The sequence below is a fragment of the Meles meles genome, chromosome 13 (genome assembly GCF_922984935.1).
Source record: "Meles meles chromosome 13, mMelMel3.1 paternal haplotype, whole genome shotgun sequence".
NCBI lineage: Eukaryota > Metazoa > Chordata > Mammalia > Carnivora > Mustelidae > Meles > Meles meles.
Window position 1 is genome coordinate 75657838 of NC_060078.1, and position 26599 is coordinate 75684436.

General features: G+C 40.6%; 1 protein-coding gene across 1 annotated transcript in view; it reads right to left on the reverse strand.

Moving 5' to 3' along the window:
* Window positions 1-1991: 1991 nt before the first annotated feature.
* The window catches only part of CACUL1 (CDK2 associated cullin domain 1), a 77383-nt gene continuing 52775 nt past the window's right edge, over window positions 1992-26599 (reverse strand). Inside the window, exons 6-9 of the mRNA XM_046026723.1 lie at window positions 21497-21586; window positions 18420-18558; window positions 11665-11708; window positions 1992-11256 (exon numbers count right to left, since the gene is read on the reverse strand). Coding sequence (XP_045882679.1) covers window positions 11216-11256; window positions 11665-11708; window positions 18420-18558; window positions 21497-21586 — 314 coding nt within the window. The 3' untranslated portion in view covers window positions 1992-11215. The remainder of the gene's footprint in view (window positions 11257-11664; window positions 11709-18419; window positions 18559-21496; window positions 21587-26599) is intronic.

The following is a 26599-nucleotide window of genomic DNA, read 5'->3' on the forward strand; positions in this document are numbered from 1 at the left end:
TCATGACCACGGCACCTTTGATGAGGGAGCAGCCAGGCGTCCTGCACAGAGTCCCTCACTTGGGATCTGTCAGACGTTGTCTCGTGCAGACTGAATTCACGGATTTTGGCGAAAACGCCACAGAGGTGACGTATCCTCAGTGCTCCCTATCGGGGGGACGGGACCCTAAGCGCAGGCGCCAGGTGGGAGGAAGCAGCACCTGCGGGAGCAGGAAGCATCAAGCAATAGTCCGAGAGGCGTTCTCAGGCATGTGGACTCCACAGCCCACCCAAGAGCCCACGGGGCTGAAGACACCACCCGAAGTTTCTCAGCGCGGCGCGTCCCGCCAACCGCCGGGCTGCCGGAGGCGCTGGCCCCAGCGAGGCCTCCGTGTTCCTGGTTCAGGCCAGGAAAGGAGGCGGCAGCCACGTGGAGAGCAACCTTGCCCAGAGAGACAGACGGCAAAAACTTCTGCCGTGGAGAACAGTGAAGCCATGACAGGGGCCCCGGGGGCGCTGGCCTCTGCACTGTGCCGCGGGCCAGCAGCCGGGGAGGCGGAGGCAGGACGCCGGATGCTGTTCGGAAGCCCCAGCCTCCAGCCCTACAGGGTGCAGAATCCTCCCACTGCTGTGGGCTTTGACAGCCCTCACAGGCTCCTGCAGGGCAAACCCACACTCGACTTTTTCAGCACACACACAGAGCCGGCGGGGCAGACACATGCGGGGAGGGGATGTGGCAGTGGTCCGCTAACCGCGCCCGCTGGCCGGGCCACCAACCCTGTCCCGGAGGGCTCGACCACAGGTGGCCCTCTGCAGAGCCAAGGCAAGCACTTCTGCCCCGACAGCGCTCCCCGTGAGGGAAAGGGTTGAGAGGCGTCCTCTGAGGTGGCAGGAAACTACCTGCGCCCCTGCAGCCCCTCCTCCTGGGTGCCGGGACGCACCCTGGGTCCATCCCTGGAGAACTCAGCCAAGCGGGAGGTCGTCAGAGGCCAGAAAGAGGGCAGCCAGCAAAGGATCGCCCCGGCCCGCACCAACCGTGCAGAGATGGGGGCACCAGCCTCGCAGAGATGCTCCGGCTCCCTGCATTGGACAGGGCTCTTACTCCTACCCCAGAGCCTTTCATGCGGTTCACCCACTTCCAGATGTCCCCGGAAAACGCAGGAAACCTTAGCAGTGGGACTGAAGCACCCAATCCTGCTAAGATCTCGCCCGGTATCAGCTGGGGAGAGCCACGGGCCAGCCTGGAGCGGGCCCTAGAGGACTCTGTGCGCACAGGGCGTCCCTGCCTGCCACGGGTAGCTCTGGAGGCTGCTTCCTGGGGAAAATCTCTTCTAGGGGATATCCAAGGTGTTTTTCTCCCCACAGAACACCTCACAATCTTCCCCTGCTCTGCTTCTCTCTCCTCCCAGCCCTTCTTAAGGGGGGGTCGGGGGAGAATTCAGCCCTTATGCTGTGAAGTCACCCGTTACGTGGAATTCTCTGCGCATCTGGGAGCTGGCTATGTACCATCCTTGAGAAAAGTGGAAAAAAATGATTCAAACCACTTTCTGGAGGGCTTCTCCCGTGGAACCTGTTGAGAAGGGGAAACTTAAATCCCACAAGGCTGCTGCTTTTCTAAAAAGTACTGTCAAACTTCAAGTGATATATATGTATTGAGAAAAAGAAAATGTTTGCAATTTGCCAACCTTTCTTGTGGTGACAAGTGCGTGTCGCTAACATACAATGTAAGAGGTATCTAAAAAGAACACTATCTGACCCTTCAAGATGATATTTTAACAGTGAGTAAGAAAGTAGCTACCTTTTCCAAAACAAACTCATGTTAAAAGCATTTTGAAAATGGTGAGACCTATGTTTCCAGCTTTATGAAAATGAACTGTTACCTATTAAAAACTCTCCTAAGTACACACTTAAAACTTGGGAAATGAAATTCAAAAATGACTTCCAGTAAGTTTTGAACCCATTTTTTTTAACCAGTGAAAATGCCACACTTGCAATTGAGCAAGAACAAGGTACTGATGGTGAGAAAGACGAAAATTTATTACATAAATATTCCAACAAACACTTCTGAAGACTAGTAGGCGGAGTGGAAAATGAGCACTGTTTCTCGGTTAAGCACAGTCATTTGGATCCACAGATCATAATGAAGTGACTTTTTAAGCTGCAATAGCCGTTAAAACCCAGCATCAGAACAAACTTACCTTAGAATCAGAAATTAAGTAATCTTTATCACAAAATGTTAAAACTAGAGGTTTCAAAAATAATGAAGCACTTTCAACTGTACAGTTCTCACTAAAAGAAAAAAAGTTTTAGAAAGAGCAAGGTATTTTTTTTTACAATACACACAAAAGATACTTTAAACGTTTTCACCCTCTTTTTTTTTTTTTGCCTTATGTGTATTGGTATAGCACATAAACATTAACTTAAAAATATACACGTCTATATGCACATGCTGGGGTGAGGCTCCACGCACATTCGGGTTTGGACAGCGGTGTTTCCTGCCATTGCTACATCCTTAGAATAAACTTCTCCAATCCCCCCACATACTAACTATATTCTTTTCACTTTTATAACTTATTCTTAAGTTTTTAGTCCAACTGGAATTTCTCTTGGCGAATGGTCTGATGGGAATAAATTTAATTTTCTCTACTGAAACCAGCACCTTTTATTGAGTAATCCGTCATGGTTGGAATTATTTTAAAAAGCCACCTTTAATGCATTCTAAATTCTTAGAAGCATTTGAGCTTATTTTTAATACTATTTTCCATTGAGTGGTCTATTTTTGTATGAGTGTAAAATTTTAATTGCACTTTAAAGAAAAAAAATTGTTTTTGGTACAGCAAGTTCCTTTTTTCCTCCTTTCAATGAAGATCCTCCTATTTTCATCTGTTATACTTCCATATGCATTTTTAATTTGTATTAAAAATAAATACTCTTTGGCATTTGATTTTGCACCGAATATACATATTAACTCAAGAACTGACATATTTACAAGTCAAAAAGTTCCTATTATCAAGTGCTTATAAGCCCACACTCCTCTCTGCTTTCCTTCCAGCCCAACCCTAAGGAAAGCACGACCTTGATTGTTAATTTTGTCAAGATTAACAAAGATTTTGTTAATCTTCCTTTTCTTTAGCTTTACTACTCATGAATCATTCTGACATGCCAACAGCATTTCTGAGATTCACCCACGATGTGCAGAGCTCTACGCTACACTCACTGCTCTCCAGAATTCCACACACAGACTCACTTAATCATACTGTGGATGGCATTTGGCTCTCTTCTTATTACAAACACCACCACTGCACTACTCCTGTGGGTCTCCTGGGTGTATACATGGGAGTTTCTCTGAACGTAAATCCTTGCCTGTACGATATATCTGTGGTCAACTTAACTAGTTAATACTGTTTTCCAAAGTGGTAGCACTTACATGCCAACAGCAGCAGATGAAAGAGACCCTGCTGTCATCTCTCCAATTGTTGATATTTTCTGTTTTTTTTGGGTGGCTGACAATTTGATGGCCAGGAAATGATATTTACGGGTTCATTTCCTGATGACTAATCAAGTTAGACATGCTTTCAGGCTTGGTCACTTCTGTTCCTTTTTCTATGAATGTCTGCATCTTTGCCCATTTCTCTTTTTGTTACTGGTTTATAGGCAGATAGCTCTTTAACAAGTTAGATATACTGTGAACATCTGTATCATATTCCACTTTGGGCTCATTTTTTCACTCTGTGAAATGTTCAGGAAACAGAAGTACGGTCAGTGTAGCCAAATTATTCATTTTTCAGTGGTTTGCACCTCCTCCTTTGTTTGTGAACTCCTTCCCTTCCCCAAAGTCACAAAAATATTCTTCTATATTGTCTTCTAAAAGTTCTATAGTTTTAATTTTACTGTGTGAACCTTTAATCCCCCCGGGATTGTTTTTTGTGCCTGATGCAAGACAAGGTCCAATTCATGTTTTTCCTTTGTGAAAAATTACCGAGGCCCCGTTTATTAAATAATCCATCCTCCTCCCCAAGGTCTGCCATGACTGCCCTTTTAAAAATTGAGTTCTCGTATTTTTTTTTTTTTAAGATTTTATTTATTTATTTGACAGAGAGAGAGATCACAAGTAGGCAGAGAGGCAGGCAGAGAGAGAGGAGGAAGCAGGCTCCCTGCAGAGCAGAGAGCCCGATTCCGGGCTTGATCCCAGGACCCTGAGATCATGACCTGAGCTGAAGGCAGCGGCTTAATCCACTGAGCCACCCAGGTGCCCCTCAGTTCTCGTATTAATTGGATCAGTTTCTGGGCAATCTGTCCTTGTCTATTCATCTATTGGTAATCTCTATACCAATTCCTCATTGTTTTAATCACTGCATTTTAAAGTTTTTGATGTTGCTTCTTTAGATGTCTGAGTAATGGTTTCTGTTTTTTTCATTTTAGAGTAAGCTTTAAAATCTGGTCATGCCAGTTCTGCTCACTCCTCATTCTTTTTTAATAACGTTTTGAATATCCTTGACCCTTTGCTCTTCCATTTACATTCTGGGATCAGCTTGTCAAGTATCACAGTGAAAACCATTGGGACTTTTTGTTGGAATTGCAGTAATCTATTAGCCAATTTGGACAAAGAGTTGAGACCAAGATGATCTTCTCCATCATAGTCCTTCCATTCACTCAGGTCAATAAAAGTATTGGTTTTTTGTTTTTGTTTTTTTTAAATCACCATTTGTCATTCAGAGGCTTACACAGCTCTTAAGATTTATTCTTACATACTCTATATTGTTTTGTTCCTACTGTAAATTTTTAATTATATTTAAATTTTGGAGACATGACAGCTTGTAGCTGGATGCACAGAGATGTAACTGACATCTGCATATTGATTTTGTTCCAGCAACCTTGATAAACTCTTAAGTCTTTTAATTTGCCTTGTAGACTCTGAATTTTCACAGTCTGATCATACTTTAGTCTGTTAACAGATAAGTCACTGACTGATTTTCTAATATTAACCAATTTGCTTCCTGGGATAAATCCAATTTGGTCATCATTCCTTGTACTTTAAATGCAATGTCAGATTTGGTTTGCAAAAAACGCTTATTTTCTCATTGGAAGGTGCAGGGAGATTCTCTCTCTCCATCAGGTCTAATTTATTAGTTGTGCTATTTAAATCTTCATGCCCTTCATGATCATGATTTTGTCTTCTTCACGGTCTATTAATTAATCAGGGAGGTATGTTTAAAATGCCCATTATATTGGTAGATTACCTTATTTCTTTTTGTAGTGGTGGCCATTTTTTAAATATGTTTTGACGTATATTATTAGTCACCTAAGGTGCATAATTAAGTTTAGAATTGTTCGATTCCTCTAGCCAATGAAACCCATTGCCTGAGGAAGATGCTCTATCATGAGTAATCTAGGGAAGAAAAGGGGCTTAATATGGGGAGACTAAGGTTGAGAAAAATAACCTTACCCAAGAACACAAAACTCAGTAAAGCTAAGACAGACTTTTGCTCTCAGATTATCTGTACGATATTCCTTCTACGAAACCACGTTCTTTGAAACCCAAAATGTTTTAGAACTTTAGATTATGAAGACATAAGCCAATAGAGGAAATAAATTAAACACACATCAACATACTCAAAGAACTGACTCTAGTAGCAAAGTTCTATGTTCAGTTAAAAAAGAAAATCCGCGGAGAGAAGGGAGAGGATTTAAATAACTCCCTCTGTGGCTGAAACAAAGAAAAAGCCGAAGGAGGAAACTGTCAGGTGATTTCAATGCAGAGAAAAAGAAAAGACAGTCACGGAATCCTGCTGTGTGCAGTAATCAAAAAGAAGGTACCAGTACAACCCAGCTTAGGTTTTAAAAAAAGAGGAGGGTGACAACTGGCATTCTGAGAACACTGTAGGAAGGACACTTGAAAAGAGAAAGCTAAGAGGAACTAAAATTGTAAAGTGAGATTTCAAAAAACCTAGGAGGTAATATTAATTTCATAGCAAGAAAAAGGGCTTATTTTTTAAAAGCATGGTATCATCAATGCAAAAAACCACAACTCAGAAACTTTTGATAAAGGTCCGTATGTGCCAGTGTTTAAAGAAGAAAAACGACGTATATATGTACATACGTATGCAGCCTCGGAACTAAATGTATATGATTAACTACACACGCCCTTTTTTTTCAATCACTGGTACAAAGGTCAAGATGGACAGTCCCCCTGCCAGCCGATTAACCAGCTGACAGAACAGACAATGTGCCGAGTGTGGTTATTATTTAGGAGGCATTACGAATATACTGTAAGTGAAATCATATGTTCTGTATTATAACAAAGTTACAGTGAACCAAGTATCAACATAACAAGCCAAGGACATCTGTACAAGATTTATTTTCATTAACCACAATGTTTTTTGAGTGATGGTATATACCCTAATACAGAAGGAGTGAATCCAAATCCATCAAGAGTTAAAGGTCAGAGTCAAAGTCAGTGGCTTTAATCCCCAATCAAGAAGAGTTTCATCCACCATTTTTTCTCGCACTGATAAGAGCTGGTGTACAGAACACCCTGTTCTAAGCTCCACCATGCTTTCCAACAAATAAGCACCACCAGGGACTAGACTTCATTGCTTCATCCTTGCTCTGGCTGTGCTTGTGGGTGGCAAGAGCCTCTTGTCTGCATTCGACCTCCCATTTACTCATAAGCATTCCTGTTTCCAGCCATAGCTCCCCACAACTTCACATCTGAGCAATTTCTCCTGCATTGCATGGTCGTAATATTGACAAACAGAGCTAATGAGAGCAATTAAATTGCCATCTGTTTAACAAAACATACCCTTCTGAGAGAACATCCACAGTCTTACTGCATTTAGTACATCGTCGCCACATTGAAATGACATGTTAGAATCAATACAAAATATTTATTTTTTTCCAAACCACAAAATTTACGCCAGAGCCACACTATAGGTTTCCTAGAATTTTAAACCATTAACATTTTTCTAAGCAACACAGTCCAACCAGAAATGAAGATAATTTTCGACCAGAGGGAGTACAATGTGTACTGAGGTCCTGTTAGAACATACCTCTGATGAGGACTTTCTCTAGTTCTCCCACGGCCACACCATCAACATCAGCAGAAATAGTGTATGTCCTTGTGCCACTCGGCTCTGGAAAGAAGTTCAAAACAGGGTCTTGGCCAGGGGAGGAGGGAACGTGTCAGGGACTTAGTTAATCAAAACTAAGGGGACGAAACAGGAATCGTTACCCTTGAAAAACCAGGGGTCCTTTCATCAATTTTGGTGGCCAGAAACTGGGCAAATTTCCATAAGGTAATGAAAGTAACAAGAAAGCCATTTCTCCAAGAACTCCTATTTTAACTTCTGATAAACATGAACTTCATCTTATGCAATCTTGCTGAAAACTGCAACCACAACCGAAAAGGTCCTATAAACCTATTCTAGGTGTCAGTCAAGGGATTCACATTCTGATCTTACATTTTAAAGTCCCCTTAAGAGGCCTAGACCTGGAGTAAAGTAAACATAATACTCTGAAGCACAATGAGACGCCATAAAAAAAAATCAGCTCAAAACATCCAAACTGACTGGATACCTAACGTAGGTTTTTTGTTTTGCTTCTTAGTTTTAAAATATTTTAATATCTCAGATTAGTGTATATTCATAAAACAATGTTCAGTTATTTTCAATAATAGCTGCTTATTAAACAACTGAATTTCAGCTCAAGGGCAATGCTTCTTTAATAATCATGGAAATAATTAACTGCCATAAAACAGAAAAAACACAGAGGGAAATATTGCCAGTCTCAAAAGAAGACAAAATCTGGAAGGGTTACTCGGGAGATTAGACAGGCTTATTTAAATACTATGATACAAGTGCTCCTGCTCACTTTATGCTGCAGAAACCAATCGTGTTTGCTAGATCACCATGACCTTTGCCAGTACGCGTGCACAGACCACCACTCCGAAGTTCTCCCTTTGTGCTGAAAAACATTCAGGTCCCTTGTTCGGTCATTACAGAATATTGCAAGGCGATGCATGTGCAAACTCTTCCTGAGGAATTCTTCTTGTGTGCAAATTTGCAACCCGACAGAAAGCACGGCGTCTGTAGCCAGGGGAGTGGCAGCTCTGTGAGGCTGGGGCACCAGAGACGCACACAGCAGGAACGCCACGGGCGCCCATCCTCCTGCCGGCTCACTTACCACTATTTCCCTCCTATACCCCAAAGAAAGGGAGAGGAACTGTCTCAATCTTGTAAAAGGGACAGGAAAAAAAAAAAAGTAACTTTCCCACAAAATTTAATAACGCACAACTCATGCATCCAGGTTTGTGTTTCTTCTAAATCTACCTAAGAACTGCTAGATTAAGAGTCACACTCTACGAGGTTTGGCTTTCCGCCCCACAGAAAACAAAGCAGTAGCTCCTGGCAGGTGAGGGTACAGCTGTGACCACAGAGACCAGGGGAGGACACCGTTACTGAAGCATAAGGCCAACTCTGAAAGTAAGTACCGTCTCTCAAAACCATCGTCATTTACTTTGACAGTTCATTATTCCAAGGTGACCCAGCTGGCTTGCTTTCGGAGAGTCTGGTTTCAGGCTGCACACACACACCAGTCAGGCTCGCCGAATCAACTACGTGTAGCCTAATGAGACAATCAATGTACAATTTTCTGTCCTCAGTGATTTGGGCCCCACAAAAGCCAGGACTTAACTGGGGTGGAAAAACTAGATACTGTACTGGCAAGAAGAATACAAGTAAACATGAGAGGAAAATACTTTCTGGCTGACCATGCTTAGTCAATACAAAATGGAGGGCAAATCTTATTTCCTCTCATGTTGCAAACTCCGAATTTTGCTAAGAAACCCAATTAAATAAGCAAGGTCAATTTCTACTTAAAGAAATAGGGTTTTCGTCCTGCAGTGTGCCTCAAGGGGCCAAGATGAGTAGCAACCAGGTCTCATGCACTAGGAAGATGAGTATTTTCTTTCTACAGTGTCTTCCGTTCATGGATTTGTAGTACCGGCCCTGGCCCACTGTGAGCTGCAGTTGCTGTGCAAATATTCAAAGAAACTAAATTTTGCAAACTTTGCCCACTTTTTGTTAACACATACATAATAATAATAAAAAGACAATATAAAATAGTTCTCCATTAACTTAATAATGCAAAAGCATCCGAAGATTTTAATGCCAATTCACATCATAATACAATGCTTTTATAGAGAAAGTTCCATTGTTGACCAAAGAATACTCTCCCAGAAAAAAGCATTTGGGCACATTATTAGGATAATGAAGAATTCATCCACATTTAAAGAAACAGCCCGATTTTATTCCTTTCAGAAGTATTATTAAAACCACTCAGGAGAGACGTCAGTCGCAGGTGTTATATTTATAAGCCCGCAGCAAGCATGCCATGGCAAAAAGTGAAATTTGGACTTCATGATAGAATGGAGTTCTTCCTTGACACCACAATGTTACTGGGGTACCAAATCCACCTGCACAGGGCACAGCGAGAGCCTGTGTATAGTCTTACAGTAATTCAGTGTTCACCAATACAATCTAAGATGCTCACAGAGTTAAACGAGTCCAGTTCAAAGTCCTCTGCAAAATCCAGCAACTCTCATTGATAAGTACTTAAAAAATCGGACAATCTTTACATTTACTTCTCAGAACAGTAATTTTACCAACAGAGGGCCTCTATCAGATGTCTTCCTTGCTCCTGTCATCACACTTCAAACTCTCCCATCCAGCCTGCTCCCGAGAAAAGACAGACTGAACCGACAAAGGCAACTCTACGAGAAACCTGACGATCAGAACCGTGACACTATCCCTGATACATCTTGTTTTGCCCCAAGTTCTCTGAAGAGGTAAACAGTAGCATGACACAGCCAAACAGAGTCAAGAACATGCTCAATTTAGGGTCAAGCAAAATTGAGAAGAAAAACATTTTCACCTGCCACATCTGTTTTTTTTTGCCTTCCAGAAACAACTTGAATAAGCTTTCGAGTCTTTTGTAAGAAACTAAACAGCACTGTGGGTGTAGGAAAAAAATATATATATAGCTGTGTCACAGCTGGAAGGAAGCTTGAAACAGCAATGCTACTTCTCTAGTATACTTGAATATAATGCTAAAAAAGATGCAGACGGCAAACTTTGTTTTTCAAAGTACCTATCTCACCTATTTAAAATGAAATGGATCCAGAAGCCCACACCATTTATTATATTTGGATCGAATAACCGTATCTGCTTCCTAGAGCATCACAGTAACCAGCTGTTACCACTGGAAATTTCTCCACGATACTAAAAAGGGAGCTATAGTGTTAAGTCCAGCACACCCTACGCTAGGATCATGCCAAGACTCCAGCAGCTGGTGAAATCACGTAAAGTGGCAGAGGGAATGGACATGTTCTACAGAGTTGGTCCCCAACATCAACATGAATATGCCACAGTGAGGCAGGGGGAGATCCGACCAGTGAGCAACACGCTTCTACTTTCCCACTTATTCAGCATCCTGCTACAAAGTCACACCTGACACCTTAGTGGGGGAGTCTGTGATACCATAAACCTTTTCACGAAGCATTTGTGAGTTGAACACCATGGTCACAGAGTTGCAAAGTGCACAAAGCTCAAGGCACAGAGTAGAAAAAAGTCGTGAACTGGTAAGGGGAATAGTTATGGCAGAAGCCAAGTTAGCCGTTTCCTTTAACAAGACTTCCTAATGCTAAACAAAGACCAACTCTTTTAAAAGGGGTTGTTTTTTTGGTAATGGGCGAAAAACACTGTATGTAATGATCTGCCTGATTTTAAAGCAAAAGAGATTCTGATGTGCAAAGCCAATGTGCTGAAGTGCCAAGTCCACAAATGAACAAAACAAGTGCTTAAAAAAAAAAAAAAAAAAGATTCTCTGCTCTTATATTTTTGGAGGAAGCTGCTGATGTTGGCTGCTGGATTTCCCTTAGCAATGGTCACTTTTCAAGATGCTTGTTCCTCACAGAATCTGTAGATAAACTCATTAAAAGATTGTCCCATTTCAAAATCATCCCCAAGTCTAGCAGCAACTGTTTTTTGTTTTTGTTGGATTTTTTTGTTTTTTTTTTTTTAAATTACAAACCAAAGTAAGAAGTCCAACATCCTCTTCCAAGAACAACTTTTGTGACAGAGCTCCTGAGTGTCTGCAGGCCCCCCGCTGTGCTCCGAATACAGTCTCTGCAGCTCCAGTGTGTCCTCTTTTCGGGAAGGAAAGTACATTCAACACGTTCACTATCTGTACCCTCTGGAACTTGCACACGCTGATGAGCTGTCTAGAAAAAAAACATTGCAACAGAAAAAAGTATGAATAGCAGATAGCATCTGATAATGGTAAGAATCCATTAATAAGTATTTCTCACCCCTCTTGCAATCCCCAAAAGGAGATTAAAACAAACAAACAAGCTGACTGAAGTGAAAGGGGCTGTGTGATCAGGAACTGAGGCAAGGCCGTCATCCCATTCTAGGAGAGACTGCAGAATCTGGGAGGTCCCTGACAGCTGCTGGAAACCATGGCCACCAACTAGACTCCAGAGCCGCCACAGCTTGCTGAACAGTCTGGCCTTGACCACACAGAGTGCCTCATTGAGAACACCACTTCATTATATTCCCCGCACCGCCTCCACCAGGAGCTGCCTGGCATAAGGAAACCGTCAGAAACGGTAAGGAACATTGTTACTTACTATAAGCCAACTCATCCCCGGCTCTCTTCCGGGACTGGTCACCTCTGGGGATAAGAAAAGAAGAAGGAATCAAGAGAACACGCAGACATCTTCATACACCGAAAGAGGAGAAATGAAGGGACAGAACCGGTAACAGAAGGAAAGCAGGTATTTCAATTCTAACAACACTGCTTAAAACAGACATTAAACCTGAATATTCTTAGCTAAAAGGTGCTGCCTTTTATTTTATTTGTCACTTTTTAAAATATTATATTTGTTTATCTGACAAAGAGAGACAGCGAGAGAAGGAACACAAGCAGGGGGATAGAGAGAAGCAGGCTTCCTGCTGAGCAGGGACCTTGGGATCATGACCTGACCCAAAGGCAGAGGCTTAATGACTGAGCCAGCCAGGCACCCCAGGGGCTGCCTTTTAAATACAGAAAGCTATTAAATGGAGGAAGGGTTAGCCATAAAAATGGCTTACACTGGGTTCTAGGAATAGGTTCAGACTAAAAATGTCTTTGAAGATAAACCTGGATTCTGCTACCAACATAGTTAGTGACCTGGCTTATACTAGGACAAACTTCAAATATGAACCCAAAATGTTCCCTCAAAACACACCCCCCTTTTTAAGTAGGCTCCACATCCAGCGGGGAGCCCAATATGGGGCTTGAACTCACGACCCTGAGATCAAGAGTTGGATGCTCCATCTTCTAAGCCACCCAGGCAGCCCTCCCCCCCAGAAAACCTTACTGTAAGACCAAATACTGCTTAAGGCTTTCGTGAAAAATCTAAGAATTTTTTTTTTTAAGATTTATTTATTTATTTGAGAAGAGTGAGAGTTGAGAGATCACAGAGGGAGAAGGAGCAGCAGACTCGCCACTGAGCAGGGAGCCCAATGCGGGGCTCGATCCCAAGACCCTGAGATCATGACCTGAGCTGAAGCAGCCACATCAATGACTGAGCCCCCCAGGTGCCCCCCACACAAAGCTCAGAATCTTAATGTATATGAATACCATTCCCGCAGGTGGAAGAACACGAACCTTCACATGTATTAAGCAGTTCATCTCCTCCACCTACAGAAGTTCTAGTTCTACTTTACAAATAAGGAAATACAAATCCTGATTAGGTCCTGTGCTGCCTATAAATCCTACTTTTGTCTTTCCAGTTTCTCAGACAATACTCCAGACAAATAACTAAACTGCTCAAGTAATGAGCAAGAACAATGGATTTGCTAGCTTTCTCTTGCTCGGTCCCTTAGTACCATCTACACAGTTCATCTCCTCTTTCCCAAAACACTTTTGGCTCTACCCAGCACTGTCCTTGGCCACTGTTTCTTCTCCGGGTATATATTCTACGTAGTCTAGGACGGCAATCATACCAGTCCTGTGACTTGAAATACTATCCATACGCCAATGACTCCCAGATTTCTGTCTCCAGCTCTCATTTCTTCCCTCCACTTCAGACTCGTAGGTCCAACTGTCTCCTCACCACTGTCACTTGATGATTTTTAGTTAAACACGGCCGGTGACTCCACTCCATCCCTACTCCTTTTCAGTCTTCCTCAATAAATGGCACTACTAGCCACTCAACTACTCAGACCAAAATCCTAGCTCATTCTTGATTTCTTTCTTCCTCTCCCTCTGGAGCACTCTTTAGCAAATCATAATCCAAAATCAAACACTTCCCATCAACTCCATGGCTACACTCCCAAACCCACACCACTATCATCTCTCCCCTATACAATCTGCAAGAGCCTTATTATTAGCCCAGACCAGAGCCAGAGCAACCTTATGTAAAAGCATAAATTAGACTATGTCATGCCTCTGATTAAAACCCTTCAGTGGCTTTCCATCACAGTTAAGAATCAATTCAAATTCATTTTCCCAATCCTATGAGACATGGCTCTTGCCTAGCTCCCCACCGTCCACCGTGTGTCGGCCATGCTGGTTTTCCTTCTTCCTGGGACATGCCAGCACCTGGGTACTTTACGTCTTCCCTGCCAGTAACACTCGTGTCACCACTTAGCGATGTGACTGTCTCTTTATTACCTATGGCCTCACTGGAACGTCTGCCCCTAGGAAGGCATTTCATGTCCCCATTAGCTGGACCAGCCCTTCACACATGCCCTGGTCACTCCCTCACTCTTTATCCCATGCTCTGTCTCAATTTCTTCACAGCACTTTTTATTATTTGAAATAATTTGCTTACATGTTTGTTATTTATCTCCCAACATTAGAGCAGAAGCTCCATAAAAACAGGAATTTGTTTACCCAGTACCTAAGAACAGTATCTAGCAAAAAATAAGTATTTGCTGAATTAACAAATCAGTGAATAATTGATAAATGTCCTCTAGAGACAGACTATGAAGATGACAGCTCAAGTGATTATTTCGTGCTTCAGAGTGATCTAGATTAGCAGTTTCCCAGGACAGAAACCTCTTGCTGGGCAAGGTGAGGAGTGTCAATGACCGGGCAGGAAGAGAAGACACCAAAAGGCCTCTGAGGGTTTGTCTCTAGGCTGGGCATTTAGAGAAAACCATGCACCACATTCAGCATGTTTTAGCCTCAGACAGCCTACAGAGCTCTCAACACCTGTGTCCTAATGCCACTTTTTAAACACCTACTGTTAACACTGTGCCTACAAAGCCATTTGGTAACCTACACTTAATATATTATCTTATATGAGTACCATCACAGTAACATTCACCAAATATTCTAAATAAGTTAATGCTGATCAAAAAGGAAGACACAGGATTTTCTATCCAGAACCTCAACTTCTAGATAACCTTCATTCCCATCCCTGAAAGGTTAAAAACTGAACATGCAAAAATAACAGGAGAAAAATATAGCTGTGAAAACAACAGAAGTCACAGAGAGAGAATGCAGATGTGATCTGCCCAAGAGGCTGCCAAAGACATCACCTAATACCCCAAGTCTAGAAAGCTATGGCTGTCCTCAAAACCAGACCCTTGTTACTAGATGAAAAAGTGCCAATTCCAGAGTGACCCTCTCAGCTGAAAAGATCAATAATACTCCTACAAGGTACCATTTTGTTCCAGAAATCCAAGTAACAATTACTCTGCAAAATACTTGCCTTTAAAAGCTATTTACTACAAGCTTTGAAGAGGCCCAACAGGCCGGTTTGAAAGAGAAGGTTCCATCTGAGGGCATGCATGTTAGAAGTTCCTGAACAAGCTTTCCTCCATAATGTAATAGACAGCAACCTGCCCTCTCCCACCCTCGAATAATCAATTCTATTACACAGATAACTGATAAAAACAAAATGTCGCTTTTAGCTTAAATGTTAATTCTAGCTTACAAATAAGTATATTTCCATGTATCTAAAGATGGCGCACATACACTCCAGCTCAAACGAGAAACACCCATTAACTATAGTCGAGGATATATTTGACAACATTCACATCATTTCAAAACTCTTCGAAGACATTCTGTGCCATCTACATCAAAGCTGGGTGCTGCCTTTCAGGACCAAACCACGTAAACAGAACACAGTCCTACATGAAAAAATAGTTCACAAAGCTGAACAGGAATCATGTGACTAATTAGGAATAAACCGTAAAATGACTGCTCAAGCAGAACAGCCAGTAACAGAATTCTTGTTAAATAGCCCGTATTCTATTCTCAAGGTTTTCTCCACCCATGGACACCGTTTTTTCCAAACAATCCTAGTCAAGTAACGGTCAAAGGCAGCACTGAGTCTGGCAGGGCAGAATGTGGAAGGTCCGTACACAAGAGCTGACGCACAGACAGACTCGCTCTCAACCGCTAAGTATAGAATGTGCGCCCATCCTTTCCGACGGGCCTGGGCCAGCTCAGCAGAGAACTGTAGGAAGTCCGAGAATGTCAGGTTAGGCAGGACCTACAATGTGCAAAGTACCCACCAGGATAATTTGTGAGGCAGACTTTAAATTCTCATATTAATGTATAGTATGTTGTTAATTCTAGAAATGGCCCAATCTGGTTTGTGCAACAAAACAGGTTAATCACATCACCTCTTGGAATACGAACTTTAAATGCAGCCCTGCACCCCGGTGTCTTCTTTCAGTTCCAAAATAAGGGTTAGGAAAATATCTCTGGATATGTTTACATAGTTCTACACACTGTTGTGGAAGGTGAGTTCAAAGTGTTCAGAGAAATCCACAAGAGCTACCTTCATCCAGTGCTTCACAGAAATGAAATTTTTCAGAAGCCTGTTTATTTTTAAAGGCTCACCCCTAAAATTAAAAGCAGCCATTTAAATAAAAACAATAAAAGTATAGATGTCAATATTATGGTAAGCCTAGAGAAAACAATAAAAGGTAGACTCAGATTATTTTGTATTTACTTAAGAAAAGCTTTTAACTGTAATTCAAAACCCATAACCCATAAAGATATAAGCTGATAAGGTTACACAAAAATAAAAAACTTCTGCATGACTTAAAATAAGACAAAAAAACACCATAAACAAAGTCATAGACAAATTGTGAAAACTAACAGACTTATCTCAGGCAGAGAGTCAATCTCTTCCATATAGAAACAGCTCCTAGAATTCAACAGGAAAAAGGCTAACGAACAGAAACGTGAGCAAAGGGCATAAACAGGCTATATACAGGAAAAGAAATACAAACCTGATAATATTCTCAGCTTCATTCTCAATAAGAGAAATGCAAATTAAAACAATCTGAGTAATTATTTTTCACCTGCCAGACCAGTGAAAATCCAAAGCCATGGCAAGGCCATGAAGAAGAGGAACTTTTCAAACTGTGCTGGTGGATATGCAAAATGGCACGAACCCCCTAGGAAGGGCAATTTGGTGATATTAATCAAAGTTACAACTGCATTTACTCTTTTCTTTTTTTTAAAGATTTTATTTATTTATTTGACAGACAGGGATCACCAGTAGGCAGAGAGGCAGACAGAGAGAGAGGAAGGGAAGCAGACTCCCTGCTGAGCAGAGAGCCCCATGCGGGACTCGATCCCAGGACCCTGGGATCATGACCTGAGCCGAAGGCAGAGGGTTTAATCCACGGAGCCACCCAGGTGCCCCACAACTGCATTTACTCTTGACCCAGCAATCCCACTTATGGGAATTTACTCTCCAAATAAACCGGCAACAGGTACATAATTATGCATGTACAAGGTACTCATCACAGCATTCTCTGTCACAGCAAGACTGGAAATAAGTCCAGTTGCCATCCCCAAGGGACTGGTTACACAAGTTCTGTCTACACAACAGAAGCGATAAGAAAGGAGGAAAAGTAAGAATACATGTTGTGTTTGCTCGTATCTGTATATTAAAAGCAGCACTGAAAGGAATCATAAGGAACTAATAAAACAGTCACCTAAAGGGGTAGGAAAAGATGGGGAGACAAGTAGGAGCAAAACTTCTCAATGTGTACTTCCTGTATCGTTCTGACTTTTGAACCACATGAATATAATAGCTCTTCAAAAATGAGTAAGCAAAATTACTATGGCACTAAATGGGCTCATTCTCTATATGAAAATAATACCACCATTAGAGATATGGTAATTAATGTCAGAAAACACCTGACCACTGGACTTGAGGGAGAAAAATTACCTGCCTACATTCCAGCATTTTCTATGGCCTTGCCTTTCCTTAACTTGACCCAAGAAAGTCAGGTCTACGAGACCTACCTACACAGCTTCCAGGAGCCTTTCCTGTGTGAGCTGCCAGTGAGTGAGCCAATGACCCGTGGATTACTCAGTGCCCCTGAATCCAAAGGAATACAGATGGCACCAGGACGAAAGGGGAATAAATAGCAATGCGTACGGCTGCAAAGAATAGATTTTCTGCTTTCTTTCCTAACCTGTGCTGAGACCAGAGACAATAAAAACGATCTTGGTCAAGACTGGTAATCTGAGATTTAGCTTGGCCTCAGAAACTATAAAAGAGGAATGCGCATCCCCAGCCCTAGTCAGATAAGCGAGTCAAAATTCAACCTACTATTTATGATCACAACTATACCTCAGGGAGGAACTGAGGTGTCTAACTTTCCGTAACTTTCTTCCTTTAATGTCAGGAATTCAAATAAGAGAAGATATATAAAAGTGCTGAGTAAAAAGTAAGGATCATGAAAATGTAAGGCCTTACTGTACCCTTCAACGATCTGGTGATGCAACTTGGGTGTTTTCCCACAGAATACTCTATTTCGGGTTGAAAATATGCGCTTTTCAAAACTTTCTGGGTTATAGCTAGGATCTAGCTATGCTCCTGAATTGCAGATTTCAGAAATATTAGCCACATGTGTATATCAAAACCAAGCAAGGCAAATTTTCTGGACACATATAAAGAGATACCTATTTTTAAAGAAGAAACAAGTAGATTTTGGGGCAAAAACAAAAACAAGAAAACCAGAATTGAAAAGCCGCTTTACTGGTTTAGTCACAAACTAGTCATTTACTAGTGCAGTCATAGAAGTACATGATAAGTAATCATAACATCTCACCAATGCTGAGAACAGTGGAGAAGGTCACAACTGGAAGGGTGCTTCTAGGCCTCCCAGCCTCACTGCTCCCCTAGGGAGAGCTCCTTTCTTCCAAATCCATGTTTAGTGAGGGGCAGTTTCCATAAACTCAAATCCCAGCTTCACCATTTCCACAGACCGGCAGCTAACCTCTCCCCCAGCAGCATCACCCTGACTACCTGGAGGCTGTTTCCCATTCTAAGAACTCTGGCCTCCCACCCTTGCCAAACCAAAGTGGCCAAAGGAAATGGACATATTTTGTCAAAAGAGGAAAAAAAAAAAAACTTGCCTCGTAAAACCATTCTGTATGAGTTCTCTTTGAAGTTTCTGATCTTCAGCAGCATATTCAGAAAGTTCAGATTCCACCGCCGGAGGGAGAATGTTTGGAATAAATTTAGAAAACAGAGTTGGAGCCATCTGAACCCACTCTGTGAGAGAAGGAAAAGATCCATTAAGGAAATCATAAAGACAAATTACATGAAAAAGGGAAAGCTTTCTTTGTTCACAGAAAGAATGTATGTTATTAAACCAAACTTAAAGTGGGGGAAAAAAGCAGCAATCCCATTCTGACAAGGAATATACAAACAGGTTAAATCTCCTTTCTAAAAAGAATTAACAGTACAAAGAAAGCAAATATTTTTACATTTTGCTGATAAATGAACACTCTCTTCCCTTTACCTGCGAAGACAAATATAAATAACATCCACCTGTATCAAGGGCATGCTAAAACCAGCACTCCGCCTTCCTTGTTGCTGGTCCTAATTTAGCACCGTTACCCTTTTAGATCCTTTTAAATCCTGCCCTTTCAATTTCTCCCTTTGGAAAACATCTTCGCTGAATAGATCAAAAAACTATAAAATGTCAATCTGGGTTTAATCCAGTAAACTCACTTTAAAAATTATAATCTGAGTAAATAATTCTAAATCTGGGGTGGGGGGGATCATGTTTGATGCTGTGTAGTGCTGGGTCAATGGTAAGTAAAAAATGTCCAACCGAGAACAGTTAAGTTAGACATGACCAAAACAAAACAACAACAACAAAAAAACAAGTACCACAAAAAACGATCCACTCTTCCCTTGTATGAACTCATGGCAAAATGTTCTCAACAGTGTCCCCCCTTCTGTCTCAACTCAAATATACCTTCAGAGTCTCAATATGGCCCCCTGGAGAACCACTGATCCATCAGTGAGAGGTTGCAGGAGCCAGAATGATCTGCCATTTTATGGAACTCCAGGCAATCATTAAAATAAAGATGAAGCAATCAAAGAAAAGAGTGTGTATTAAATGAAGAAGTGCAGGATGGGAGAGCTGGCACTGTGCCTAAATTAAGCTTCTAAAGATCAGATGGGAACACACCCAAAATTTTAATAGTCGTAAGAACCTACAAAGGTTAGGGCTCAGGAATTTAGTTTAAGTGTTCAGATGCATTCATCATACGAAGATCAGCACTTGAGAACCAGTGCAATGAATGCAACTTTTACACTTGAAATTCAACTTTCAAAATATTTTAACCTTAATCTGTCAGGTGAATAAAACTACTTTAACAAACCAGGAACACAATGGGTACTGGCAAGGCATGTAAATATCAAAATATGTTTAACAGTATCTCAGAAAATGCCTAGGGCAGCAAAAGGTTAGTCTCCGATAAATTTTCCTTTTCAAAAGAACTCTCAAATACAGAATTCTCCTCACAAGTAGTATGAATCCTATTACAAAAGCTCAAACCCAGATAAAAATATATCTATGAATTTTTCTACACGTAGTGGTTGGTTTTATTCTGCAATATTGTTATTTATGATAAAAGCCAGAGCTGATAAAGCTGCCTACTTGGGAGACAGAATTTAGAAATCTGTTCTACTGCACTTGGATGTCTTCCAAAACAAAAGAAAATCATTCATAACTAGCACTAAAAAAAAAATTCATGAGCCATTTTTATCACATTTAGTAAAATAAACATAAAACTGTCAAACTACAAACATCAGTTCATAGGACATATATAATAAAATGTTTTTGCTACTTTACAGAAGCCAATTACTGAGAATAACTTGTTTATGAAGTTATGAGGAACAGAGTTTAAGACCTGATAAAAATTTAAGGTAACATGACATCTGGATATTCTAGAAGACTCTAACCGCTTAAAGTAGCCTGGGAAAGAAGGTATTTCTGATATCACAGTCTACCTACAATACCACAGTTTTTAAGTGGTTTCCATTTCAGCAAGCTAAATTCTGACATATTTTTAAGCAAACAGTCAAGCCATCAATTAATTAAAATAACTATTGGACCTAACTGGATAGTAATAAAAACATGTTATTAGCTATGTTTAGGTACATGTTAAGCTCTTCAGATAATGTTTTATTTCATTTAATCTTTAAATGACAAAAGAATTCCACAAAAACAGCACTGTCAATAAAGCATCCCTTATGTTTCTAGGTGGTAGCACAATGTTCTACCCTGAGGACTTTTGCAATCTCTCTACTACGGATTTTTTAAAAATTTGCTACATGGGGCGACTGGGTGGCTCAGTGGGTTAAAGCCTCTGTCTTTGGCGCAGGTCATGATCTCAGGGTCCTGGGATTGAGCCCTGCATGAGGCTCTCTGCTCAGCAGGGAGCCTGCTTCCCTCCACCACCTGCCCCCCCGCATGCCTCTCTGCCTACTTGTGTTCTCTCTCTCTCTCTGTCAAATAAATAAATAAAATCTTTTTAAAAAAATTCCTATACAACTGTATGGTAATTTTGACATTCTGGCTTACAAACAGGAAGATATATACAAAACATCTTGGAATTCCTTTAAATTCAGTGGCTTTTTTAAGATAGATACATTGAGATAATTTATAAACCATGCCTTTGAATATAGTGCTCTTTGACATTTGGTTCTGCTTTTCTCAGTATCTCTCTCCTCACAATATACTTATGAAATGACTGTAATTTTACCAACACTTCTAGATTCCCTGCAAGTTACATTGGGCCTAGAAAGATGAGAGTTGTGAATGTGTATGTCGATGGGTATCTATAGTGGGGGGGGGGGGGGGTACAAGTAAAGAAGAAACTCCACAACAAGAAAGACAGAGATTAATACTGGACACGAGAATCAATTTTGTCCAAAATGTCTGCTACAAATTAGTTCTTGTATTTCCTAAACTAGTTGGTTTTCCTCAGGACAGAGGAATTCCAAGGGAGTCCTGAGTTTACATTTCACAATGATGACTACAGTATCTATTCCGTTTTTGTTTTTGTTTTTTGCTATAAGAAATCCAAATACCATTAGGCCTCAAAAAACACACAAACTCTGCCCTTTGGATAAGGCTGGAGCTGTCATAAACAAACAAACAAGTCTAACCCCAAAAGAAATGGTGGCTGTTTACCTGGCCTGAGAGTGTACAGGCCTTTCACAATATTCGCCATAGTTGAAGGTGTGACCTGAAATGGTGTTGACTGGGCTTCTAAAAGTAAAGCTGAAAGAAGAGAAAATGGGTTATAAAAATGATAGAACATGTCAAGTTTCTCTATTATTATTTCTCCCAAAACTAAAGTAAAACAAATGCAAGAAAAACAGCCCCAGAGGACAAACCAAGTCTATAAGCTAAAGATTTTTTTTTAATCCAACACAGTCGAGCTCAATGTAACAAGTAAATATGTGCAGGCCTGTTAAAACACTAATGGAGATGATTCAATTCATGGAGGTTCTGAAGGTAAGCTTTCCAAAAGCAGTAGTATTTATGGTACTTAGTGAGTGCACTGAAAGTGCTTCCCATTAAGTTTGTGAGTCAGAAGATTTGCATTTGGAAAATAAAATGTTCTCTAACTCCCCCAACCATTCCTCTTTCCCCAAATCACCATATTCGAGGCTCTTGGGATTTTTCTGAAAGACGTATTATTGGTAATTTTAGCAACAGTGATCGTAGTCAGAAACTCACATTCCTGAACACTAGAGCGGCATGTACTTTTTCCTTACTGAACATACAGGCAAGAGATCACCTGGCTCAACCTCACTTTCCTAATTCTCACAACCACATGACCCCGACTGACCATGCCAAGTCAGCTTTCTTTTAGGTTACCTTCTCCAACGAAGATTTTATTAGAACATTTTTAAATAAGAAAATTCCTCTAGATAATACCATTAAGATACAAATGTATTCCATTTTTTAGTGGATACAACAGATACCAATGATTCCAAACAGCTAATTTTTTAATTTCTCTCTCAAAGACTACCTGTAATTTAGTACCCCCCAAACCCACAAGACTTGGCGTAATTTTATTCTAAGCCAGGCTTGTAAAGTTGTATAGGCTATGCCTTTTCAAAAATGAAAGTGCCTCCTCACTTGACCAGCAATGATTTTATAGTTTTTAAACATACAAGTTACGTTTGAATTTATATGATGAAGGACAGAGGTGCACCATTCCAGTGGATCCTTCTGATTCTCTCCCTCAGCAATAGACAGTGATAACTCTGAACACCGCAGGTAAGTTTTAAGGATGACAAATGTTAAGCACCACAGAAAATCATGTTTCAGGATATAATGTTCAAAAATTGCAATTCTACATTTGAGGTTCTGGGAGTCTCTTCAACTCAAGGTTATCTCTAATTTCAACATGTGCCCCACATGCAGGCTCTTTTTCTATGCATTCATTTCCCTACTTTTTGACAATCATTTTGGCCTTCGTAAGTCTTGTTCCCACTAACTCCTCACATTCAATCACACATTAATTATGTAGTCAAATATATACATTTGTAAATGAAGAAATGATATATTCACAGATTAAATTATACATAAAATACATAAACATTAATTTGGGATGAATTAATGAAAAGAATTATATTCAGTAATGATTACAGAGTTAAGAAGGTGTAACAATTCACTAAAATCCTCTCCACCTAAATTCTTTTTAGGAGAATGGTGCTTAAGAGATTTGCTAATTGGTCTCCTCTTTTAAGGAAAAAAAAAGGGCATCTGGGGGGAGGGGCAGCAGCTTGAGACTGTGAAGAAAATATTTCTTGAGTATTTAACAGGTGCTAGGTATTTTACAGGTTTAATTCTTTTAAACTTTATTTAGGATTTACTTTCTCACAAGCTTAATTATCAACTACTTTAAAAAAAAAATAAGGAAACTGAGGCTAAGAACAAAACAAAATAAAGAACACTGCATAATTTACCCAAGAGCTACCAAGTGGCAGAGAGGTCTAAGAACCTGTTTCACTCTGAATTCTGTATTCTTTGTAGTTTACCATGCCACCACTGAAATACAGATCTTATATGTAACAGGTAATAGTGAAGTTTTACTCTTCGTTTTCTCCCCAAAATTATGGAACTAAAAAACAAAAAAACAAGAATCCCACAACAATTCCACTCATTGTTGATTTTAAGTTAACAGTTCTGAAACTAGACTAGGACCTTCCTGAACTCCTAGGACTAACCTCTTTCATTATAGTTTATGACACTGAAATCTAGAGATGAAATATCATCCCAAAAGTCACACAGCTTCTTAACAGTGGAACTGAAGCCAGAACCAAGCTCCTCTACTCCTTCAATTATTCCTCAGAGCTACACCTTTACCTAAGGGCTTCTCTCCTTTTTTCATTTGAGCAGTATTTTTTTTTTTTTTTAAGATTTTATTTATTTATTTGACAGACAGAGATTACAAGTAGGCAGAGAGGCAGGCAGAGAGAGAGCCTGATGTGGGGCTCGATCCCAGGATCCTGGGACCATGACCTGAGCTGAAGGCAGAGGCTTTAACCCACTGAGCCACCCAGGCGCCCCTTGAGCAGTAATTCTTAAAGTCAAAACTAAAATTAAAAATATTCTTGACTTTAAGAAGTTCAAATTAAAAAAAAAAAAAAAAAAAGAGGTTCAAACTAGGGCGCCTGCCTGGGTGGTTCAGTTGTTTAAGTGACTGCCTTCGGCTCAGGTCATGATCCTGGAGTTCTGGAATGGAGCCCTGCATCAGGTTCCCTGCTCGGCAGGGAGTCTGCTTCTCCTGCTGACCTCTCTCCTCTCATGCGCGCGCACGCTCTCTCTCTCAAATAAATAAATAAATTCTTAAAAAAAAATTCAAACGACAAGAGTCTGAACTCAAAGGCAGAACCTAAGAACAACTGATAATCATGTAAATTTTTAAAGCCCTCTGTCAAAGTGAACTACAAATCTTTACTGCAACTCAACATATTACATTTTCTCAAGAAACTTCTACCATTAACTGGCCCGTTTTGTCACATTTGCTCAGAATCATCAATATAGAAATACTACAGATACCCTGGCTAAGGTAAAAGTGTTTCTGTTTTCAAAGTTTAATGCAAAGTAAAAATTAAATTCAAAGGAAAACAATTTTGCTACTAGCCTAAGGTAGAAGATATTTTATTTTATAAGCACATATGTTATGGAGAGATGGTAGAAAACGACCTTTATTTACAGCAGGAAGTCATTGCCTTCGTTCATGAAACAAATGCTGAAACAGGGCATTTGAGTACCAATTATGCATTAGCAGACGGGGTGTTCATTTGGCTCTGCTGCAAAACATGGCCCCTAAATTCTTCCCATGGAGAGGTATGCTCACGCCCACTCACCTGGAATCCAGGCTCTGTAACTGCCTGGCCAGCACAACACAGCCAAAGTGACATTGTGCCAATTTCCAGGCCCAGGAATTAAGAAACTGGCAGTTTCCATTTCCTGCATTTTGAGAAACTCACTCTTAGAGGAAACACAAGAGAGGAAACTACAGCCACCACAACTTGCCAGTCACATGAGTGAGCCATCTTCAAAGTCCCCAACCCCTGGGCGAATCACATTGGCCTGTGCTGAGTGCAGCAGAGGTGAAGAACCCCACCAAGTCCTGCCCTAACTGCAGGTTTGTGAGCAAAATAAAAGACTTTATAAAAAGACGATGTTTGGGGGTAGCATAATAACCATAATAATAAATGAAACACTAGCATTTTCAAATTTATCTAAAGCCACAGAAACTGATCAGAATTTAGAATACAGACTTTGAGTGTAGTTACTTGTTTTGTTGGAGGGGCAAGTATAGGAAAATGTACAACTAGAGATGAGAAATCATTTCTTCATAGCTCCGTTTTCCCCATTTAATTACTATTAACCTTTCCATGCCTCAACTTCTCCATCTGTAACATGAATGACTACTACAATTGAGAAGTAAGTGTTAGTATTGTAAAGTATCTAGAACATGTCCCACTACATAGTAAGCAGTGAGTGTATTTTTTTTAAGTTTTTTTTTTTTTAAAGATTGTATCCAATTATTTGACAGAGACTACAAGTAGGCAGAGAGGCAGGCAGAGAGAGAGAGAGAGAAGAGGAAGCAGGCTCCTCGCTGAGCAGAGAGCCCAATGTGGGGCTCAATCCCAGGACCCTGGGATCATGACCTGAGCCGAAGGCAGAGGCTTTAACCCACTGAGCCACCCAAGTGCCCCGAGTGTATTTTTAAAAAATCTTTTGATGACCATCCACAGAGCATTAATAAATACTTAGAGTGTCCCTTATTGTTACAGAGCCCAAACCAATGAGGCCAGTGGTCACTATCTGAATCCCTTACTCTAAGCACAATGCTTGGTAATTGCTCAATAAATATGTGATAAGCTCAGTTTTATACAATCTACAAAAGATTTGAGGAGCTTGCGTGGCTCAGTCGGTTAAATGTCCAACTCTTGATCTCAGCTCAGGTCTTGATCTTGGAGTCATAAGTTCAAGCCCTGCACTGGGCCCCACACTGGGAGTGATGCCTACTTTAAAAAAAAAAAAAAAAAAAGCTGAGGCACTTGGGTGGCTCAGTCAGTTAAGCGTCTGCCTTTGGCTCAGATCATGATCCCAGGGTCCTGGGATCAAGTCCCACATCAGGCTGCCTGCTCAGCAGGGAGTCTGCTTTTCCCTCTCCCTCTGCCTGCTGCTCCCCCTGCTTGTGCTTTCTCTCTGTCAAATAAATAAATGAAATTAAAAAAAAATAAAAGCTTAAGGAATTTTACACCTTACTTGGAAAAGAAAGGCATATCTACCTTTAAGTATACTTTTGAATGAAAACCAAACTATATAATGAACAAGAGGAAGATTATTACTTTTTTTGAAAAATAAAGTGCAAATTAGTTGAAGGTTTAAGAGAAAAAAAATTTCACTTTTTTCCTGACTTTATGTCTTCACATTGAGAGGCCTTTATGCAGACTCTTCACAGGGTATGATCTTGTAAAATATCATGAATCTATGGAAAGCTCACACAGATTAAGAAGAGAGATCTCTCTCATCAGATCTGGAAGACTATATTCTCTTCCAGTATTTCCTTTGCATATGCCCAATAAAACTGATTTCTAAATTAATGATAAATATAAAAACATATTCACAGAGTAAAAAAGCGGTAGCATTTCTCTGAAGAATTTTAACAGGAAAGACTTCAAAATGCTGTGTTCCATTTTGCAATGGAAGTAAAGACAATGTCAACATCAGAGATAATACTTAAGTGGTTATAAGACC